Genomic DNA, 17,559 nt, shown 5'->3' on the forward strand with positions numbered 1-17,559 from the left:
GCACCAATGGGATACACACAGGAAATTTGGGAATGGGGTGAAGCACTCCGTTGCTCCCTCAAACTTGAGCACCCACCAAGCCCCTGTCTGCACCAAAGATTTTGGCTGCCTGGTAAATTGTTGCACAGACCCAAAGGCAGTGAAATCATAAAGGTCCATTCTCTTCAGCAGAGAAAGCACCAGGAATTTGAGGCTTTAATTCAAGTTCACCTTCAGCCCTCTCACATGTGAGAGAGTTCCAGCAATAGCCAAGCCCCCTCCCTTACCCACTGACGGGCAGCCTGCTCATCTGTGCAGGGTTACTTGGAGTTGTCAAGAGTCATTTCAAATCCCAGCAGCAGCAGCAGCAGTCTGGGAAGGAGAACATTAACCCCCACTTCCAGCTAGCTGCGAGCTACAGTTCCACTAGTTCTGAATGAAAATTACTCTGCAATAAGTTTGTCTTCCTATTTTTGTTGTGGCACAGACCTTTAATTAATACATTTTCACAGCTGAAATAATGAGTTTTCTCTATTATATCTGTCTGATAATTTATCTTCTAAGAGAAACGAGAGTGATTGCTATTTTAAAACATGGGCTTCATGATTTTTTTTCGTTTCATTTACAGTATCTGCATAGATAAATAATAATAAACACAAACCCAACCCGTTTCCATCACCCCAGCAGAACGGGATTAATTTACTATAACAAAAGCGGATGGAAGCATCAGAAGCACTCACTCAAAATACGCTCGCTGTGACTAACATCATGAATATGAAAAGCTATCTTCACTGATTCCAAGCTGCAGATGGATCTTGGCAGAAAGGAAGCCAAAGGAAATGAATGTAATAGCTGCAAAATATGTAAAGATGACACAGAGAGGAAAGTCTAGACAATGTGAGATGATTGCCATGTTTTCCTGTTTGGAATGAAAAACTCCACTTTTGATTGTTCTGAGTGTGATCTGCTGAATGCACATCACTCTTCCAACCCATATGGGCAAGTGCTCTGCCATATGTTTTAGAACGTGGTGTAAGTACCTGGAGATGCACTACTGCTGAAAAGGGAAAGGAAAGGGACAGGGAAAGGGAAGGGAAGGGAAGGGAAATAAGAAAGAAGGAAAGAAAGAAAGAAAAAGAAAAATCACATGAAATGCTGCCTACAGATCAGAGGTGCACTAACAAGGAGGCGGAGCTTCCCAGGGTCTTTAAGATGAACACCTCTCCTTTACCACATCTTCCCCTCTCAGTGCTCATTGCCTTCTGCCCTCTTCCTGCCCACAGGGAGTACCTCCTGTCTTCCAACTCCAGGTGTGCCACACCGCCTCGTGCAGAACGAAGACCCATAGGCAGACACCCTTCTCCCTTCCCGCTGCTTGGGAAACATGGGAGGAAAACCCATGCATGAGGACACATGCTTCCTTCTCCTCCACGCACCTCCTGCTTCTCTCCTTCCTTATGTCTCCATGACCCATCTCTCTGTCTCCCAACTGCAATCCCTTTCCCTCATGCCCCTAGTTCATTCCCATAGGAACAGGACACTGCTCTGTCACAAAACCAACATTTGCTGCAAGCCATGAAGGGAGCTGTCAGCTGATGTCTAGCAAGGAGTAGCGTGAGGACTCTCAAAACTTCTGAATACATTGAAAAAATCCTTATGTTACTGAGCAGAGCATCCAAACAGTTTATGCAACCTCATCTCCTGTTATTTTTATCTGATACAGCGTTCACCTGCATAGCTGTCAAACCTCAGCACATCCTGGTTAAGTCAGGCTGTGTGCACCTGAATGCAGCCTGTTTCTGATCTTTGAACATGATAGTTCTGAAGTTGGTTATTACTACCTGCAAAACCATACCTGCTGTAGTTTTGGGACACTAAGAGCATTTGCTTCCAGTCCAACATCCAGTAATTTACTACTGCTAAATCTTTCTAGCATCTTAAGCCAACAAAAATCAACACTTAACATGTTCAGAAATGCACTGTAAAGAATAAATGATACTCCAAGATTGTAATTCAGTACGTACTGCCCATAACTCCGAGCACTTGCATCCTGCAGTTGGGTGTCTGGGCTTATGCTCATAACTGCATCCCAAGGTGTCTGGAAACAATTTCTCCACCAATAGCTGAATTAGAAAGGGAGCATTGCAGGGAGTTGGCAGTACTGCTTGTTGATCTCAGTCGCTTTTTATCACTTGCTTTACTTTGTATTCTGAGACAATGAAAACCTTCACAGTTTGAAAACATGAGTTTGTGTATGGAAGGAAATCTGAAATAGGCACACAGCACCAAATTTTGGATATCCTGCTGAGTAAGGAACAGAAACTGGTTTTCAAAATAGAGGTTCAGTTATTGCTTACATGAAGCATTTGTGTTACTACAAAATAAAAATCAGTGAAGAATGTCATTTAAAAAAATATGTTACAAAGTAGAAATTCTGTGCTTTTAGAAACTGCTTTGTCAATGACTATTTGAGGCATCCAGGATTGTAAACCAGCGTTTGGGAGAGTTATTGCTGCTAAGTTGTTGTTCTGGCTGTGAGAACTTTCAAAGACTTTTAGTGTAGAACATTACAACTTCCCCTCGCTTCTTCTATCCTATTTTTCCCTAAATAGCAAAATCTAGATTTTGTGATGCCTGCCCTGTGATCCCTTCCCTGACCTTGGCTCCAACTCATGGAGAAAGTGTGCATAAAAATGACCCCTGCACAGAGATAGCTGTGCAGTGCTTTACACCCATACTGTAGGCTGACATGGCTATAATGTCACTGAGTTACTTCACATTGCCAGGCATGGAAAATTCAGTGCAACACTACGGAAATTCCACAGGGGACTTCAAATCATAGAATCATTAAGGTCATCTTGTCCAACCACCAACCCATCCCCACCATGCCCACTAACCCATGTCCCTCAGTACCACTGCATCTCCATGTTTCTTGAACACCTCCAGGGACCGATTCTACCACCTCCCCGGGCAGCCTGTGCCAGTGCCTCACCATTCTTTACGAGAAGAAACTGTTCCTAATATCCAACCTGAACCTCCCCTGGTGCAACTTCAGGCTATTTCATCTCGCCCTTTCACTGTTACCTACGAGCAGAGGCTGACCCTCACCTCACCACAACCTCCTTTCAGGCAGCTGTAGAGAACTGTAAGGTCTCCCCTGAGCCTCCTGTTCTCCAGGCTGAACCATCCCAGTTCCCTCAGCTGCTCCCTATATGACTTGTGCTCCAGACTTCCTTCTCACTAAGGTACAAGGAATTTTTTTGTTACATTCCCAGCAATACCACAATCACTGTCCTGACTGTTCAATCTCTTTCATTTTCTTGTACTGCAGTGACAGCCATTGGTTTTGTAGAGCTGGGCTGGGATCTTGCTAAGCAGAAGTCACAGCAGGTTCTGACCATCGGATCAGAAGGGAGGATGCAATTCTCAGTGTACCCCCACCTATGAGCTCCAGGTGTTAATTCCTTATCAGCAGTACTAATTTCAACAGGCATTAACCTTATCTTTAGTAAAAACAGAGATTTTTTTAGAATTATTTTTTACAACTGGATCTGGGGTTTTACAGTGTTATTTTAAAGCACCAATGATTACTTTGCATATTATGTCCAGATAGATTACTTGCTCAGTTAAGAAAATTTGAAAGAAACAAAATATAAAGGTGGTGGCAAAATCTATTTTGCTGGTCCCAGAAGTGCATCCCTTGGCATTGTATTACTGGGCCAAGACAAAGGATGTTTGGAGGGATCTCATCATGCTCCTGAACAGACAGAAATGTCTCTGATTAACACATACTCAATAGGCTTGGAAAATTAGTACTCCTTCAGCAAGTCACAGCAACAAGTGAAGCATCTGTTGCTTCCTCCAAGTTATAATAATCATTTTGCAATTATCCTTTGCATGCTTTGAATTTCTATTCTTATTGAGGAAGGCAGGATTTGTGGCACTGTTGGAATGCACAGTGTGCAGACGTGCATGGCAAAGAAGAATAGGACATAACAGTGGTCTCTTACTGCTGTGCTTTGCCACCTCAAGGCCAACAATTTTGCCAGTCCATACTATTTGCACTCACCATATTAATTCCACTCTATACACAATGAGAATTAGTCCCATTTCAGTAGCTTGGCTCCAGCCTGTTCCAAGGTCAGTGCCAGTGACCACTGTTGCGTGAAGCTCCACAATGCTCTATCTGCAGCCAAAGAGGCTGCTTCGGGCTGCATCCCCTCACCAATGTGCAGCTGGAATGGTGCAGATGCTCGTGGTGTAAACAGCACCAAAACAAACCATGCTAAGAGAAAACCACAACTGTGTTAGAATAGCAGACTGAGCATGGCAGCAAACACGTGCAGCTGCACTCGGAGGAGGACAACACTGCTGAAGCCAGGTCCATGAGCAGCAAAACAAGGCACAGACGTGGTCACAGCCTGTTACCGGCATGGAACTCAAGCACCAGCCTGTGGTGTCACAGTGGGTGTCACAGTGGGACTGTTTCTCCCACCGATATTGGTCAGATGAACAAATAGCTCCCTGATACACTTAGAAGAATAACTTCACAGTATGGGTTTACAAATGACTGGAACCAGAAGCCTTGCTGGATTTTTTTTTTATTTTATTTTTTATTTTTTTGCATTATTGTTATCTGCCCAGCAAATGCCACTTGGCCAGCTAGTGAGAGGCTTGCTAGGAGAATTTGTGACTCAGCTGTAAAACTGCAGCCTGAAGATAAGACAGGAGAGGTGTTGGGAAAGTCTCATCTCTGTCATCTCTACTCCTTTAGAGGTAGGTAATCAGATTCCAGGTGCTAGGGGAACACACACCACAGAGTCCTCCCTGCACAAACTGTGAGGGTGTGTTTCTGGGCAGGTTGTAGACCTTTGTAACATTGCATTTTCACCCTCATTTACATCCACGTGCTATTCTAGCATTGTATGTGGCTGCATGGAGCTGCATGGAGATGGGCAGCTCACCAAAGGCAATACCCAGCTCAGAGTATTTCCTGAGCACCAGTGCGTGATGCAGAACTTGTATGTGAAATCTTCATTTCTAGGAGTAAGCAAAAGAGAAAATAATAATAATAATAATAAAGGTTGTCTTCAATTTTTGTGGTTGCTGAACCAATTACACAGCTGTGGACGCCGAAGGCTGCACTACTGAACAAAATGTAAAGGTAGGATTAATCTGCCCTCATTTAGATGTCTTAAAATTTCACTTCTGAATCCAAATTACCCACATCATTTCCTTTACAATCAAGAGGGAAGGACCCCCAGAAGATCACTAGAACTGACATCAGGGATCAACTGTATGAATTCCATTCTAAAGGTAAGCGTCCTTGCTGAATACAAAGGGAGCCTTGGATCAATTCAACATCCCTGGAATTCAGGTCAATGAGTCCTACACAGAACATTCTTTACCTGGGAGCCCAGCCATGGGTATGCTGAGAGGGACATGCAGAGCTGTTGGATGGTGACTTCCTTAATGGGAAATCTCCTACCCCTGACTGCTGTACTCAGCCTTGGTCCCCATTAGAACTACTGCTGAGATGGTTTAATGAAGCACGATCCTTGACGTGACCAAGTCAAATGGCTCATTCTGCACATGCTCACATCCTCACTGCTTCACTGCCAAGCCACCGCTGAAGTTCCATTTGTTTAACTGTATTTTTCAATTAGCCAAGTAATTCAACTCCCATCCATTCGTGGGTATGAAATAGAGCAAAAGCAAAATATGCCATTTAATTCACAAGCATACGCCAAGAGACTTGAGTTTGGATTGTGGTATTGCCAGGAGGCAGCCACCTAATCCCTGATAAAATTCATTAACAGTAAGATTATGCACAGCAGGCAGGAGCTGTTTGAAACAACTGCTAAACTAAGGCCCTGTGCAGCCCGTTCCGTGCCCACCGCCCTGTGGTGCAGACCCTTTCCCTGAGCCCTTCTCCCGCCCCTCCCCTGACGCAGCTCCATGCCGTTCCCTCGGGCCCTGTCGCTTCACACAGAGCAGAGCTCAGCGCTGCCCTCCACTCCCTGTGAGGAGCTGCAGCCGCCATCAGGCCTCCCCTCAGCCTTCCCACTTTCATGTCCCTCCCTTGGACGCTGTCTAGTAGCTTTATGCCCCTCTGATGTTGTGGCACCCACGCTGCACCCAGCGCAGGAGGTGAGGCTGCACAGCACAGAGCAGAGCAGACAAGCCCTCCCCTCGCCACTGGCAGTGCTGGGCCTGCTGCACCACAGGGTACGGTTGACCACTTTGGCTGCTTCCTCAGACTCAACTTGCTGCCAGCCAGATCTCTTTTCTGCTCCTCAGCTTCTCAACTCTCAATATTCACAGGGTTCAAAATAACCAAACAGGACAAATGACTGCTGGGGAACAGCTGACCAACACTGAGACTGGTTGCAGAACACAGCTCTTTACTCATGTTCATATGGGACTTTCTGCATTCCAGTTAGTGCCCATTGCTCCTTCTATCACTGAGCACCACTGAAAATAGCCTGGCCCCATCCACTCAACTCCCACCCTTTAGATATTTATATAAACATTAAGGAGATCCCCCTCAGCCTTCTCCAGGTTGAGCGGTTCCAGGTCTCTCAATCTTCCCTCATACAGGAGATGCTCCAGACTCCCAGTCATCTTTGCGGCCTTCTGCTGAACTCTGAGAGATCCCTGTCTTTTATTTTTATTTATTTATTTTACCAGAGGAGCCCAAAGCAGGACACAGTACTCCAGATGTGGCCTCACCAGGGTAGAGCAGAGGGGGAGGATCACCTCCCTTGACCTGCTGGCCATGCTCTTTTTAAATGCACCCCAGGATCCCACTGGCCTTCTTGGTGACAAGGTCACACTACTGGCTCATGGCCAACTTGTTGTCCACTAGGACACTCGTGTCCTTCTCTGCAGAGCTCCCCTCCAGCAGGCCATCCCCTAACCCGAACTCATGCATGCAATTACTCTTTCCCAGGCACAGGACTCTGCACTGATCCTTGCTGAAGTTCCTCTCCACCCCAGCTCTCTAGGCTGCCATTCAGTGAGACCTGGCCAGCACAGCCTTCTGGTGTGTCAACGTCTCCTGTCACACTCCTGCCTGAACACTGATAGATGCTTGGATTCCACACAGAATTTTCTATTGAAGGAGACAGCTTTAAGGAAGTCAGAACTCATAAAAATAGAACACAACTTGAAATAAGCCAGTAAACAGTGATGCATCAGTCATATTCTATCCTCTTCAAGTTCCATGAGCATTTTGGAAGGTACTAAGTAAACATGCATTATGTCTAAGATACTTCCTGGCAATATTTTTAACACATACACAAGAACTCTGTCACATTAAGGTGCCATCTAGAGATGAATGTTTAAAAGAATGACTCTCAGAAGATGTTAACTTCTTACTGTATAACACCGTCCTTCATTACCCTCAAAAGAAAATTTTATTTGTAAACCACCTACGTTTGGAGCAAATTTAGAAAGTGAGCAAACGAACACAAGAGCATGGTGTAATCTGGTGCCAAATTCTCAGTGGCCAGGGAGATGCCACAAGTGGAACATGTCCAAAGAATAAGCTTCTGGAAAGAAAAAAATATACATATTATATTACATTAAACCGTCAAAATGGGGATTAAAATTAATCCCTTAAACAACTGTGAAATAGGGCTGAATCTGTTGCAGTATTTTTCAGATGGAAATGTTTATTTGGAACCTGCATCTCCAGTCCTATTAAAAATTTACTTTGTATAACTAACATGTGTTGGAAAGCTTCTGCTCTTGCAATAAAGTTCAATTTTGACAGCCACCACTTGCACTCCATGTGCAACGTTTCCCTCCCAAGTGTTTTAAACCAAACAACGCATATTCGTAAGCATGGACTTAAATCAAAACAGGCAGACTCAAAATGTGCTGGTTATTACTAAAAGATACAGCTCGCTGCACTTTTTTTCTCCTTTTTCACCATCAACCATAGAAAGCTTTATTCCACGCCTGATCACACTCGCAGTTACAAAACACGTGGCAAAAGTAACCATTAACATGCAAGATCTGCCATATTTCTACTTGCCTCCATTTTCATACTGGATTTTCCATATCGAGGGATATGATAAACCTCTCCCATTTTTAAGATAATGAATATATCTAATGGTAGCAAATAAAAGGTTTTTATTATTTTTAATTTCATTTCACACATATTTTATTCTTCCCAAATAACCATTGTTAGTGCAACAATCCAGCACAGTGATAGTTGCTGAGGTATATGTGGTTAAACTAATTTCCCATTCAACCGAAACTGCAACACATTCCCACCTTCTTTTTTTTTCCTTTAGGTACTGAAAGCAGTATATTCACTGTTCAAGATTTTTTTTTCAAATAATTCCATTCTAAATTGAAGAGTGGCTTTGAAATAGTGACAAGCTGTAAAAGCAACAGCCTCATCTTCTATCCCCTAGAGAACTCCTGCTGCACTTTTTTCTTAAAACATATTTTGTGCAAAATTAAGTTCTGTGTAGGTCTGTACCATAATTTGGAAAAACCTGTATATAAAATGTACTTAATTTTTTAAAACAATCCCAGCATCAGACAACAGAAAAAGAAGAAACAGATCAGATGCAGCTGAAGTTTCCACATGAGAAACTAAAGATAGTATGTTCTTAAAGCTCCAGTAATACATTCTTTCAAAAACCAGAATGCACTTTGGTCATTAATAAACATTAGTACAGAGGCAAATAAAATACAAAATGCTTGTTTGTGTTGCTTTATATATAAAAATAGTTTTATACCACAGAAGTTTAAGATGCATTACTGTAAATGCTTAAAGGTTCTGAAGATCAGCAAATATAGTGTAATGCCCCACCTCTTATAATTACTCATCATTTTTCAGTATGAAGCCATTATTTTAGAAACAAGAAATACAAGAACACTTGAGCCTGGTGACATTCATTCTCCTAATGTAAGTTACTTGAAACAAAATTTCCACTTACAAATTAATTGTATGAGGTGAACATTCACAACGAGTCAGTCTGAGCAGTCCATGTGAGAGGCAGTGTCAGAAGGTAGGGGAGAGGCTCACACTCACTGGGAAAGCATGAGGGAATACCCCATGCTGGGCAGGCGGAAGGCAAAGGAGATTAATCTGAAGACACAACTATGAGAATATGAGGCTTCATTCATTCTGTTGTCCACCAGAAGAACTCGTTTGCTATTTTAGCTGTTCTTAAACTTCCATGTGGTATGAATGGCATATACTATAGTGTACATCAGGAGAGCATCTATCTTACGCTCAGTCATTTATAGCTTTCCTTCCACCAGTATGTCTTTTGCCTATTTAAATATTTAGCTTTAACATATAATATATACTGCTCCATCGTTCACCATAATATATTCCAATTAATATACATTTATATGTATATATATAAAGTTTCTCATTAAAAGTAACAATAAAAAGTGCAGATATTGAGCATGCACAGTCAGAGCTGCGCAGAACAGCCCAGTATTTCAAATAAATACAATATTTAATTTTATCAAAATATTATACAGTATGATAACCATTTACAATTATTGCTCTAATAAAAGTGTTAACAAAGAGCACTTGTTGACCTGTTACGTAATACCTTATTACTATCCCAGGATATTTAAACTGCAGCCTAAATCAGTTTCGATCCTGGAATTATTCAAAATATTAAAAACTCCCGCTTGTTTCTAATAGTAATATAAAATATTTCTGCTATCTGTCATACTGTATTGTCAGTACTTTATTTTTTATGCCCTCTTTATTGCAACCAAACATCTATTGATGTTCTGTTGTCCTCATAAACGATCGGTGCAAATAAAAAATCCCAAGCCATGTTACCACACTTAATCAAAACTCAAATGACTTCCATACAGCACTACCACAACTAAAAATGTTCAACATTGGCTTCAGCTTTAACAACAAATACAGTAATATAGTGTATTCAGTTGCTAGGATTTCAAGTTGTCAGACACTCAGTTTTTGACCTTCTCAACTTTGATCCTTTCCAAATCTAAACAAATATTTTTGAAAATAAAAATGTCAACTAAAATGAAAATAAAATAGTGAGAAGATGAAATAAATACTAAGATTGCACAAGACAGTCAGATGTAAACACTTCAGTTTTCCAAACAACATCCTTTAAGAGGTTGTAGCTTCTGAAATACAGATTCAGTGGCTGCTTTGAGGCAGATTTGTCAATGAATGAGCTCTTCTATAACACTGTTATCTCATCTTCTTAGCATATTATCAAGATTTGATCTTCCAGAGCTGAAAAAGTTAGAAAAATGTTAAATCAGCAGTATTTCCAGTTCAGTTTCTATTTAGCAAAGTTGCAATACCATGTCTGTTTCTTATCACATGAGCTGCATGCAAAATTTAATACAAAAGATACATTTTACATTCATTTACTTGTAATATGAAAAAGAGTAGATGTAAGCAAACTCAGTGGGTAATTGAAGGCTTTATGCTACAAGTTTGTGGAAATTAAGGTGCCCCATACCCTGAATCTTGGAATAATTTCCAGAGTTTATAGAGTTCAAAGAGGTTCAGAAAGTATGACCTAATAAGACAGTTCTCAAGCCATAAAAGCAAGACTGTAACATTAGACACAGTAATACTGCATCTACTGTAGTACTTCACTGCAATACAAGACAAAGATACAAACACAATGGGGAACTCGAGAGAGAAATCAGATTTGGAATACAAGAAGTAAAACAAGGTCTTCTACCTGGCCATGTAAGCATCTCTTTATTCATGTCTAGGAATTCTTAGTGATTATGTGTCCTAAATAAAGTCAAAACACCACAAAACTGCAGAAAATTTTAGGAGGGCATCGCTATTTTTATGATACAGCTTCAATTTCATAACCATTTTCAAATAATAAATCTGCTAGCTCACACAGATAAGAGTTAATTATTTTACAACATAAGATCCAATTATCATAACATTCTTAGCACCATAATAAATAGAAAAAAAATGGCTGGGAAATAGTTACCTTTAGATTAAATCCAAGCAGGTCACTGATGACACCAGAGACAGCAGACAGGATGACAACTTGGGTGATATTATAAAGGAGTGGATTCATTGTAAGCCCATATAACCTAAATGGACTGTCCAGTTCCTAATAACATGAAACAATTATATCATTTAAAAAGCAGAAATTACACAGTTTGGTTTTTGTTTTAAGTATCCAAACGAGTATTTCCTCCATTTCAAACTACTTATTCTCTTGCCATTATTTACTTTAAAACATCAAAATATACTGAACTCTGAGAAAACAGTCATAATGTTTCAGTCATAATGAGCAGGCTACAAGAAATTCTGCTTTATGCAGCATGTTTTTATTGTCAGATTTCTCTGGGTACTTTATAAGCTATCATTTATTTGTAGACTGTCATGCCATTAATGATATGACTGACTCATGTCTATTTAGGTAGCATCATTACATGTTAACAAGCAACATTCAAATTAACAACCCATATTTTCATATTTTTGTTATGAAAAATAATAATATGTTGTGGACTCCACACTGACTCACCAATGTCACATGCACTATACATGGAAGAATTCATGCCAGTGATTTCTACTGTCTCAGTAAAACAGCCAAATTGGCATAAAAAACTGCACTGAATTGTACACCTTATTTGTGTTCATGCACATACTGATTGTTATTAGATAGTTCAGGCAGTCTCCAATTAACAGTGGAGTAAAGCATTTCCCTGTTCTTCTGCTTATGAAAACATGAAAGAAAATTGAAAAGCTATTGTGTTCACTGACTGTCGATCGATAGCAACTGAATAACCCTTCAAAAATTTAGAGGCTACCCATGTAGAACATCTGTCAGTTTGCTTGTAGAGCCAGGAAACAGAGAGCTACTTCGTCTGCCAGCCTTTTACAATTCCTCAGTTTCCTAAAAATCACCTTCAGTGTTTAACTGAAGAAATTAATAGATAGGCAAAAGGAAAGAAAGATATTCCATAGTGGCACAAGACTACTTCACTACTATGAAAAATGACAATGTCTATCCTAATACAATTCCCTTTCTTCTCTATTAATTTAGAGAGTAACCAGTAATGAACATAGATAGAAAATGAACATAAAGGATTTAAAAAAATACTAATGATCATTTAACTGCAAATGTTTTACACTTTCATTAGAATGATCAAAACATTAGCCAAAATTAATCTGTAACGAACTTGAACAAAGACCTTTTTTCACCAGTTTTGCAATTCTTAGTGAGTGATCAAAGTCATCCAAACTTTCCTGGCCTTGAAATACGTGAGAAAGAAGAAAATATGTTTTAAATATAATAATGGATTACATGAAGTATAACAACCATCAGCGCTTTCAATTCTTAATCTTTCTCCTGCATTACATCCTGGGTCTTGAACAAGGTTTTATCACTCCTATTTTAATAAAAAAGCATATCACAGCTCTGAATCTTCTCCGTAACAAGGTGAAATGAGAATGAACAACCATCCCATTCAAATGCAGTGTGGTATTAAACTTTGCTGCAAATACAAAAAGCAAGATTCCAAGGAGAGCAGCAGAGAATTTCTCTTTAAGGAAACACTTTCAGCTTGTGGTTTCACATTTGGGAGTAAAATAAAAAAGTAAGCATAGTCAATATTATATAATTAATTATTATTATTTAATTGTCAATAAAAGCTCTTAGCAATCCAGTCCACTTAACTGCTGAACATGAAATAATTCTGTTGATCACTAACTAAGGATTCATCTAATGCTCCCGTTTGGGAGATTTGGAAATCCCATCTCACTTTTGGGCACATTCTCATAGAAACTAAGGGGTGGTGTAGGATTTGTGTCATGAAATCCACCCCTCTGTTGGACAGATCATGATGCTGACACATTTCTGTAAAGAGTAAAACATGAAAAGAGTAGAACATGAAAATGCTGAAAACAGCATGAATTGCAGGGAAAACACTGGAGCACCAAGAATTCAGCATCCTGTCAACTACTTTTCACCCTGTTTTCTCATAGAACACCAACATTTCAGCTCATCAGATATCCAAACGTGATGCATTTTGTCTACTTGTCCAGACCCCCTTGAATTCACATAATCTTTCTGCATCCACAGCATTTTTGACAAAATACCTCTACAAGCCTCCTTCTTTCTGCTTGTTCCAAAAACAGCTCTTGAAAAACAGCTCTATGGTCCCTCACTATAGAGATATCCTCAATATTTGACTCATCCAAGCACTCCATGACTCTGGTCCACAGCTCTCAACTTAGATAATTGCTCTGTCAATCTTGAGTCCCAGGCTACTCAGTCAGTTCTCACATGAGAAGTTCCACGTGCTTTTTTGAGACAAAGGAACCACAAACACTGTTGAAGTTGAGGTGGTGGGGAGTTAGCTGACTGGAGGAAACATTCCATCATTTCAGCTATTAGCTAACTACATGGGAATCAAAGGGGTAAGTGGTTGGAGTTCAGTGTGTGGAAGAACCAAGCAGCAAGGTCTTAAAGTACCACTATACGCATAAATAAGTAATAAAATTAAAAAAGAAAAAAATCTTAATGTTCTTGAATTATTTTGACTGCAGAGCAAAGGTACATATACTGAAATCTTTGCCTTAGATTTACTGAATGATAATCCAACCATTCTCTCTATCCTCTACATGTGGAATAAGCATCAACTGTGCTACACTCAACATGGCAGGACGTGCTCGTAGCACAGCTTTGAAAAGAATTTAAAGGGAAGAAAAGACCTTTACATTTGCAAATCATTTCTGAAGAACTCTTTCACATCGCCACGCTATCTTTGACTAAATGAAAGAGTTGATTCCCTGAAGGTGAAATCAAAATGCAGTTGTTACATTCCCTCTTAACCCAAGAATAAATGAATCAGTGGCCGCATTTTAAGATCTTCACTGTAACAGAAGAATGCATGACAAGATCTGAATACTGAAAGAGGAAGCTAGACAAATTTAATTTAAAACTTGCACATAACAGCAGAAGTGATTCTGTGACAGTAAGTGAAGACAGTATTGAGTATAATCAAGTTGTAGTTTGAAATGCTAATCAGTATCAAGTTTTAAAAGGAATTATTTTTGAGGCAGAATACAAATAATTTAGTAGCTTATTACTAGAAATAGACACCGAGTTTCAAAACCAAATTGCATCATTCCACGAGGGTTCCTCATCCTGTACATCCTATAGCATCTTCTCTCACTCTACATTAAAGAACAGAACTTACTGCATGTAATAATTGTTTTTAATTCACAACAATAGCAACATAAGAGACTGAAGAAGTATGAACAAGTAGCATCACTGCAACAGTTACAGAGCAGATTTAAACCAAAGGACACTGCAGAAATAACACAAATGATTCATGAAGTCGTCCATTCTGCTTCTAAGTTATAAATAATACAGTAAATCTGTTGTAATTCTTACCTTCAATAACTTAGTGGCAAGTTTTAAAACGTTGTTCACTAGTGTCAGTTCCTCCTTCTTATTAGGCTTTTTCTCCATTTTCAAGTACAGATTTATCTGATTTAAACAGAACACAAATATCAACACGTATGCAGAATCTAAAGGAATTCATTTGAAAGCATTTAATAATAAACTAAATATAGTTTATTAAATATATAATAAACTAAATACTGATTATTCAGTATACATGATAGAACAGCAATGACATTTCTGCAAGCACAGGATTTTCTTTGCTTTGTTCTTAATTTTTAAGGACAAATACTGCCCCAGTTCTGTAGGAAAAGACAATGTTTTGTGATACAGGAACAATTTTAAAGTTTAATGTCATCTACAAATCAGACAAAAAGCACCACCTATGCAATGTCTGCATATTTTCTTTCTTTTTTTGATAATTGTTTGAGGTTTGCCAATTCATTTTCAGATGTAATTCTTTAGTGTGCACACCTTATAGGCTTAACATTCCCAGAAATTCTTGCATTGACTGAAATGATAGAACATAATTCTGCTGAAGTATAATTTCTTTCAAAAAGATTTGTGTCACTGAATACTTCACAAACACCTTCAATGCAGAAAATCCTCCTAGTGCCTTGAAAAATATGAATTATTATTGAATTAAACTCTCTGTTGCTGTAGAAGAACAGTGTATCAATCATTTCAATGCTTCTGGAATCCAGACTTCTTTAGAACACTGCTTCTGAGAAAGTTAGTTATGAATACTAGTTCTCCCTTGGAAATCCTGAAACTCCTGCTTTCATTCTCAATTGGTCTGATATACATGCTGGACCTGGCAAAGTTCAGTGTTTTGGTTTTTATTTAATTGCAAAATAAAAAAATAATAAAAAAAATCTGACTTTTCATTTCAGTATGACAGCCATTGACAATACATTAAAAAAAAAACAAACAGCATTATGTTCAAGCAGTCCTTCAAACGACAAACTTCTACCAAGCTATAGCAACAAAGCTGCAGAAAGGAAGCGTTGTTACAGGGGTTTGTTGTAAAGTGGTTACTGAAGAAAGGACCTCATCATGTAAGCAAGAATAACTGAATATTATTGTGTCTCCCTGGCAAGTTCACTGTAAGCTTGTACAATTAAGTTAAAATCAAAATGATCACTAATACATTGCAAGGCAAATTAAGCTCCCAATCTATTTCATTCCAAAGTAAATTATGTTTTTAGAGACAAAGGGATATCAGACCTTGAATATGACATCACATTTTTCAGCAATTCAAGCATTTAAAAAACAGGAATAAACTAAGAATAGAAATTATTAAAAAAAAAAAAAGAAAAAAAAAAAGGTAGAAAACAAACCCTAGGAGGGTTACAAATCTGTTTTAATGTTTACTATGATTTCACTAATTTATCAAAAACATCCATGTTCAATTGCATCCTTTGAAAAATAAGGGGATTTTGAATGTGTATATATCTACACACACCTACATACCTATTCTGAGGCTTGAAAGTGGCAAGAAGATAACCTGATCAGAACACAATTTGTGTTTTTCTTAGCAAAGAATGCCACAAATAAACTTAATCTACAAGAGCAATTAAAAACACTTTCACAAGCAGCACACAATCTAAAATGCCCTGGTTAAAAATGATGAATCTTTTAGTTTCCAGTCACAACTCCAATTCGTTAAAGTCACAGGTTGAATGTAAAGTACACAGAAGAGCTTGGAACTTGGCTGACGGAAAAAAGAATTCACAACTTCACTTCATATGTTTGAATCTGAGGGCTAACATTTCTTTGGGTTGTTTTTTTTTGTTTTTATTGTGATTGTTCTGAAACTTCATTCTCTTTTTCATACACATCAAATCACCGTCCGATTTTCAAGGATATCAGTTCAGATACACTTTTATAGATCACTGTCTGTCAGACAAAGTATGGGCTTAGACCCATGAAAGGCCAAAATATCAGACATTTATGAACCTGGCATAAGATGAAAGCAAATACATTATGCTATTGAACTTGTACACGTAACCACTCCAAAATGAGTTTTACCTAGAGGTCTGTATATCCTTTATATTTTCTCAGAAAGGGTCTCATATTGAATTATATTCTCCTTTTTATTTCAGGGAAATGAATTATAATAGGATAAGCTGGATTCAAGTACAAAGTTAAGTGATAACACTTGTTAAACTTTTATTTATTTAAAGTTCAGGGGACTTAGACTGTTGCTTTCAACTTCAGCTTTTGAACTGGCTAAAATGTTCAAGGGCTGACTCTCAGAAAGAGTGCAGTTTAAAAACCTATGAAAGCAAAATAAAATCTAGAGTTTTTCTGTCTCTCATTTGCCTTGCTCTTTGCATTTCTTTCAGTATCTACAGAAACAGAACTTCAGGTTGTAAGAATCTTGAATAACTTGTTTCCCTACACCACAATTAACTATTAAATTCAAACCATTTTAAGTCATCTAGAATGCATGCCTAAGAGCTAATAGATAAATGATCTATACTTAGATAGAAAAACGTATATCTGCACAAATTCTCACCTGCTCAGTAAGTAATATTGAGGTATTGCTGTATTTTTTACTGGTTTCAGATCCAAGAGTAACAAATCTCAATAGAAAAAGTGTTAGTGAAATGCACCAAATTACTAGTTCCCAATTGTAGTGACAATCAAGGAAGATCTCATGCATGTGAAGCAGCTGTAAGCAAAAGGGAAAAATTGAGTCCAGATTAATATTTATATTGCAATGTAAGAAAAGAATTATGTATCTTCCCAACACCAAAAAATAATTTCCCAGTAATAAGTATAAGGTTGTTTTCAGGCATCAAATATCTTTAATCATAATTTAAAATCAAAATTCTGTCAAAGATATTAGGATTGAGAAAAGGTTGAAAAGTGAAAAAGTTGAAAGAAAGTGAATTCAAAGTTCAATCAGAATTTAAACGTTTTTTTCATATTTCTAAAGTAACAGAAAAATGTATTACGTTCTATGACAATTTTAAACTCTTTTTTGCAATTTCAAAGACACCGTGTGGGATGAAAAACAAAATATGCCTTCAAATATACTGAATTACATAGAAAATTTGATTCAAGTAGTGTGATTGCTGAATTACGTCCTAATTAATGTATTTATAGTTCACTACTGTGAAAACACATTAACATTAACAAGGGAAGGAAGTGGAAAATACAA

The 17,559-nt window shown here is 38.5% G+C and overlaps 1 protein-coding gene and 2 long non-coding RNA genes across 6 annotated transcripts in view; 1 reads left to right on the top strand and 2 right to left on the bottom strand.

Annotated features, from left to right (window-relative positions):
* Window positions 1–4,130, bottom strand: part of LOC149919398 (uncharacterized) — a 27,974-nt gene extending 23,844 nt beyond the window's left edge. The window contains exon 1 of one of the 2 annotated variants that reach the window (XR_016464258.1): window positions 4,049–4,130. This is a non-coding gene — a long non-coding RNA (uncharacterized LOC149919398). The remainder of the gene's footprint in view (window positions 1–4,048) is intronic. The other variant, XR_016464257.1, reaches the window with a different exon arrangement.
* LOC116229039 (uncharacterized) lies at window positions 3,539–7,020 on the top strand. The gene is made up of 4 exons (XR_004166938.2): window positions 3,539–4,755; window positions 5,103–5,143; window positions 5,228–5,295; window positions 6,932–7,020. It is a non-coding gene; the product is annotated as an uncharacterized LOC116229039 (long non-coding RNA).
* A 327-nt stretch (window positions 7,021–7,347) lies between these two features.
* Window positions 7,348–17,559, bottom strand: part of PHTF2 (putative homeodomain transcription factor 2) — a 65,584-nt gene continuing 55,372 nt past the window's right edge. For all 3 annotated transcript variants that reach the window (XM_090135457.1, XM_031592759.2, XM_090135454.1), the window contains 4 exons: window positions 16,912–17,067; window positions 14,382–14,477; window positions 10,962–11,087; window positions 7,348–10,234 (listed from right to left, as the gene is read on the bottom strand). In XM_090135457.1, coding sequence (XP_089991583.1) covers window positions 10,214–10,234; window positions 10,962–11,087; window positions 14,382–14,477; window positions 16,912–17,067 — 399 coding nt within the window. In that variant the 3' untranslated portion in view covers window positions 7,348–10,213. The remainder of the gene's footprint in view (window positions 10,235–10,961; window positions 11,088–14,381; window positions 14,478–16,911; window positions 17,068–17,559) is intronic.

The sequence above is a fragment of the Phasianus colchicus genome, chromosome 1 (assembly GCF_987193195.1).
Source record: "Phasianus colchicus chromosome 1, bPhaCol1.hap1.1, whole genome shotgun sequence".
Taxonomy (NCBI): Eukaryota; Metazoa; Chordata; class Aves; order Galliformes; family Phasianidae; genus Phasianus; species Phasianus colchicus.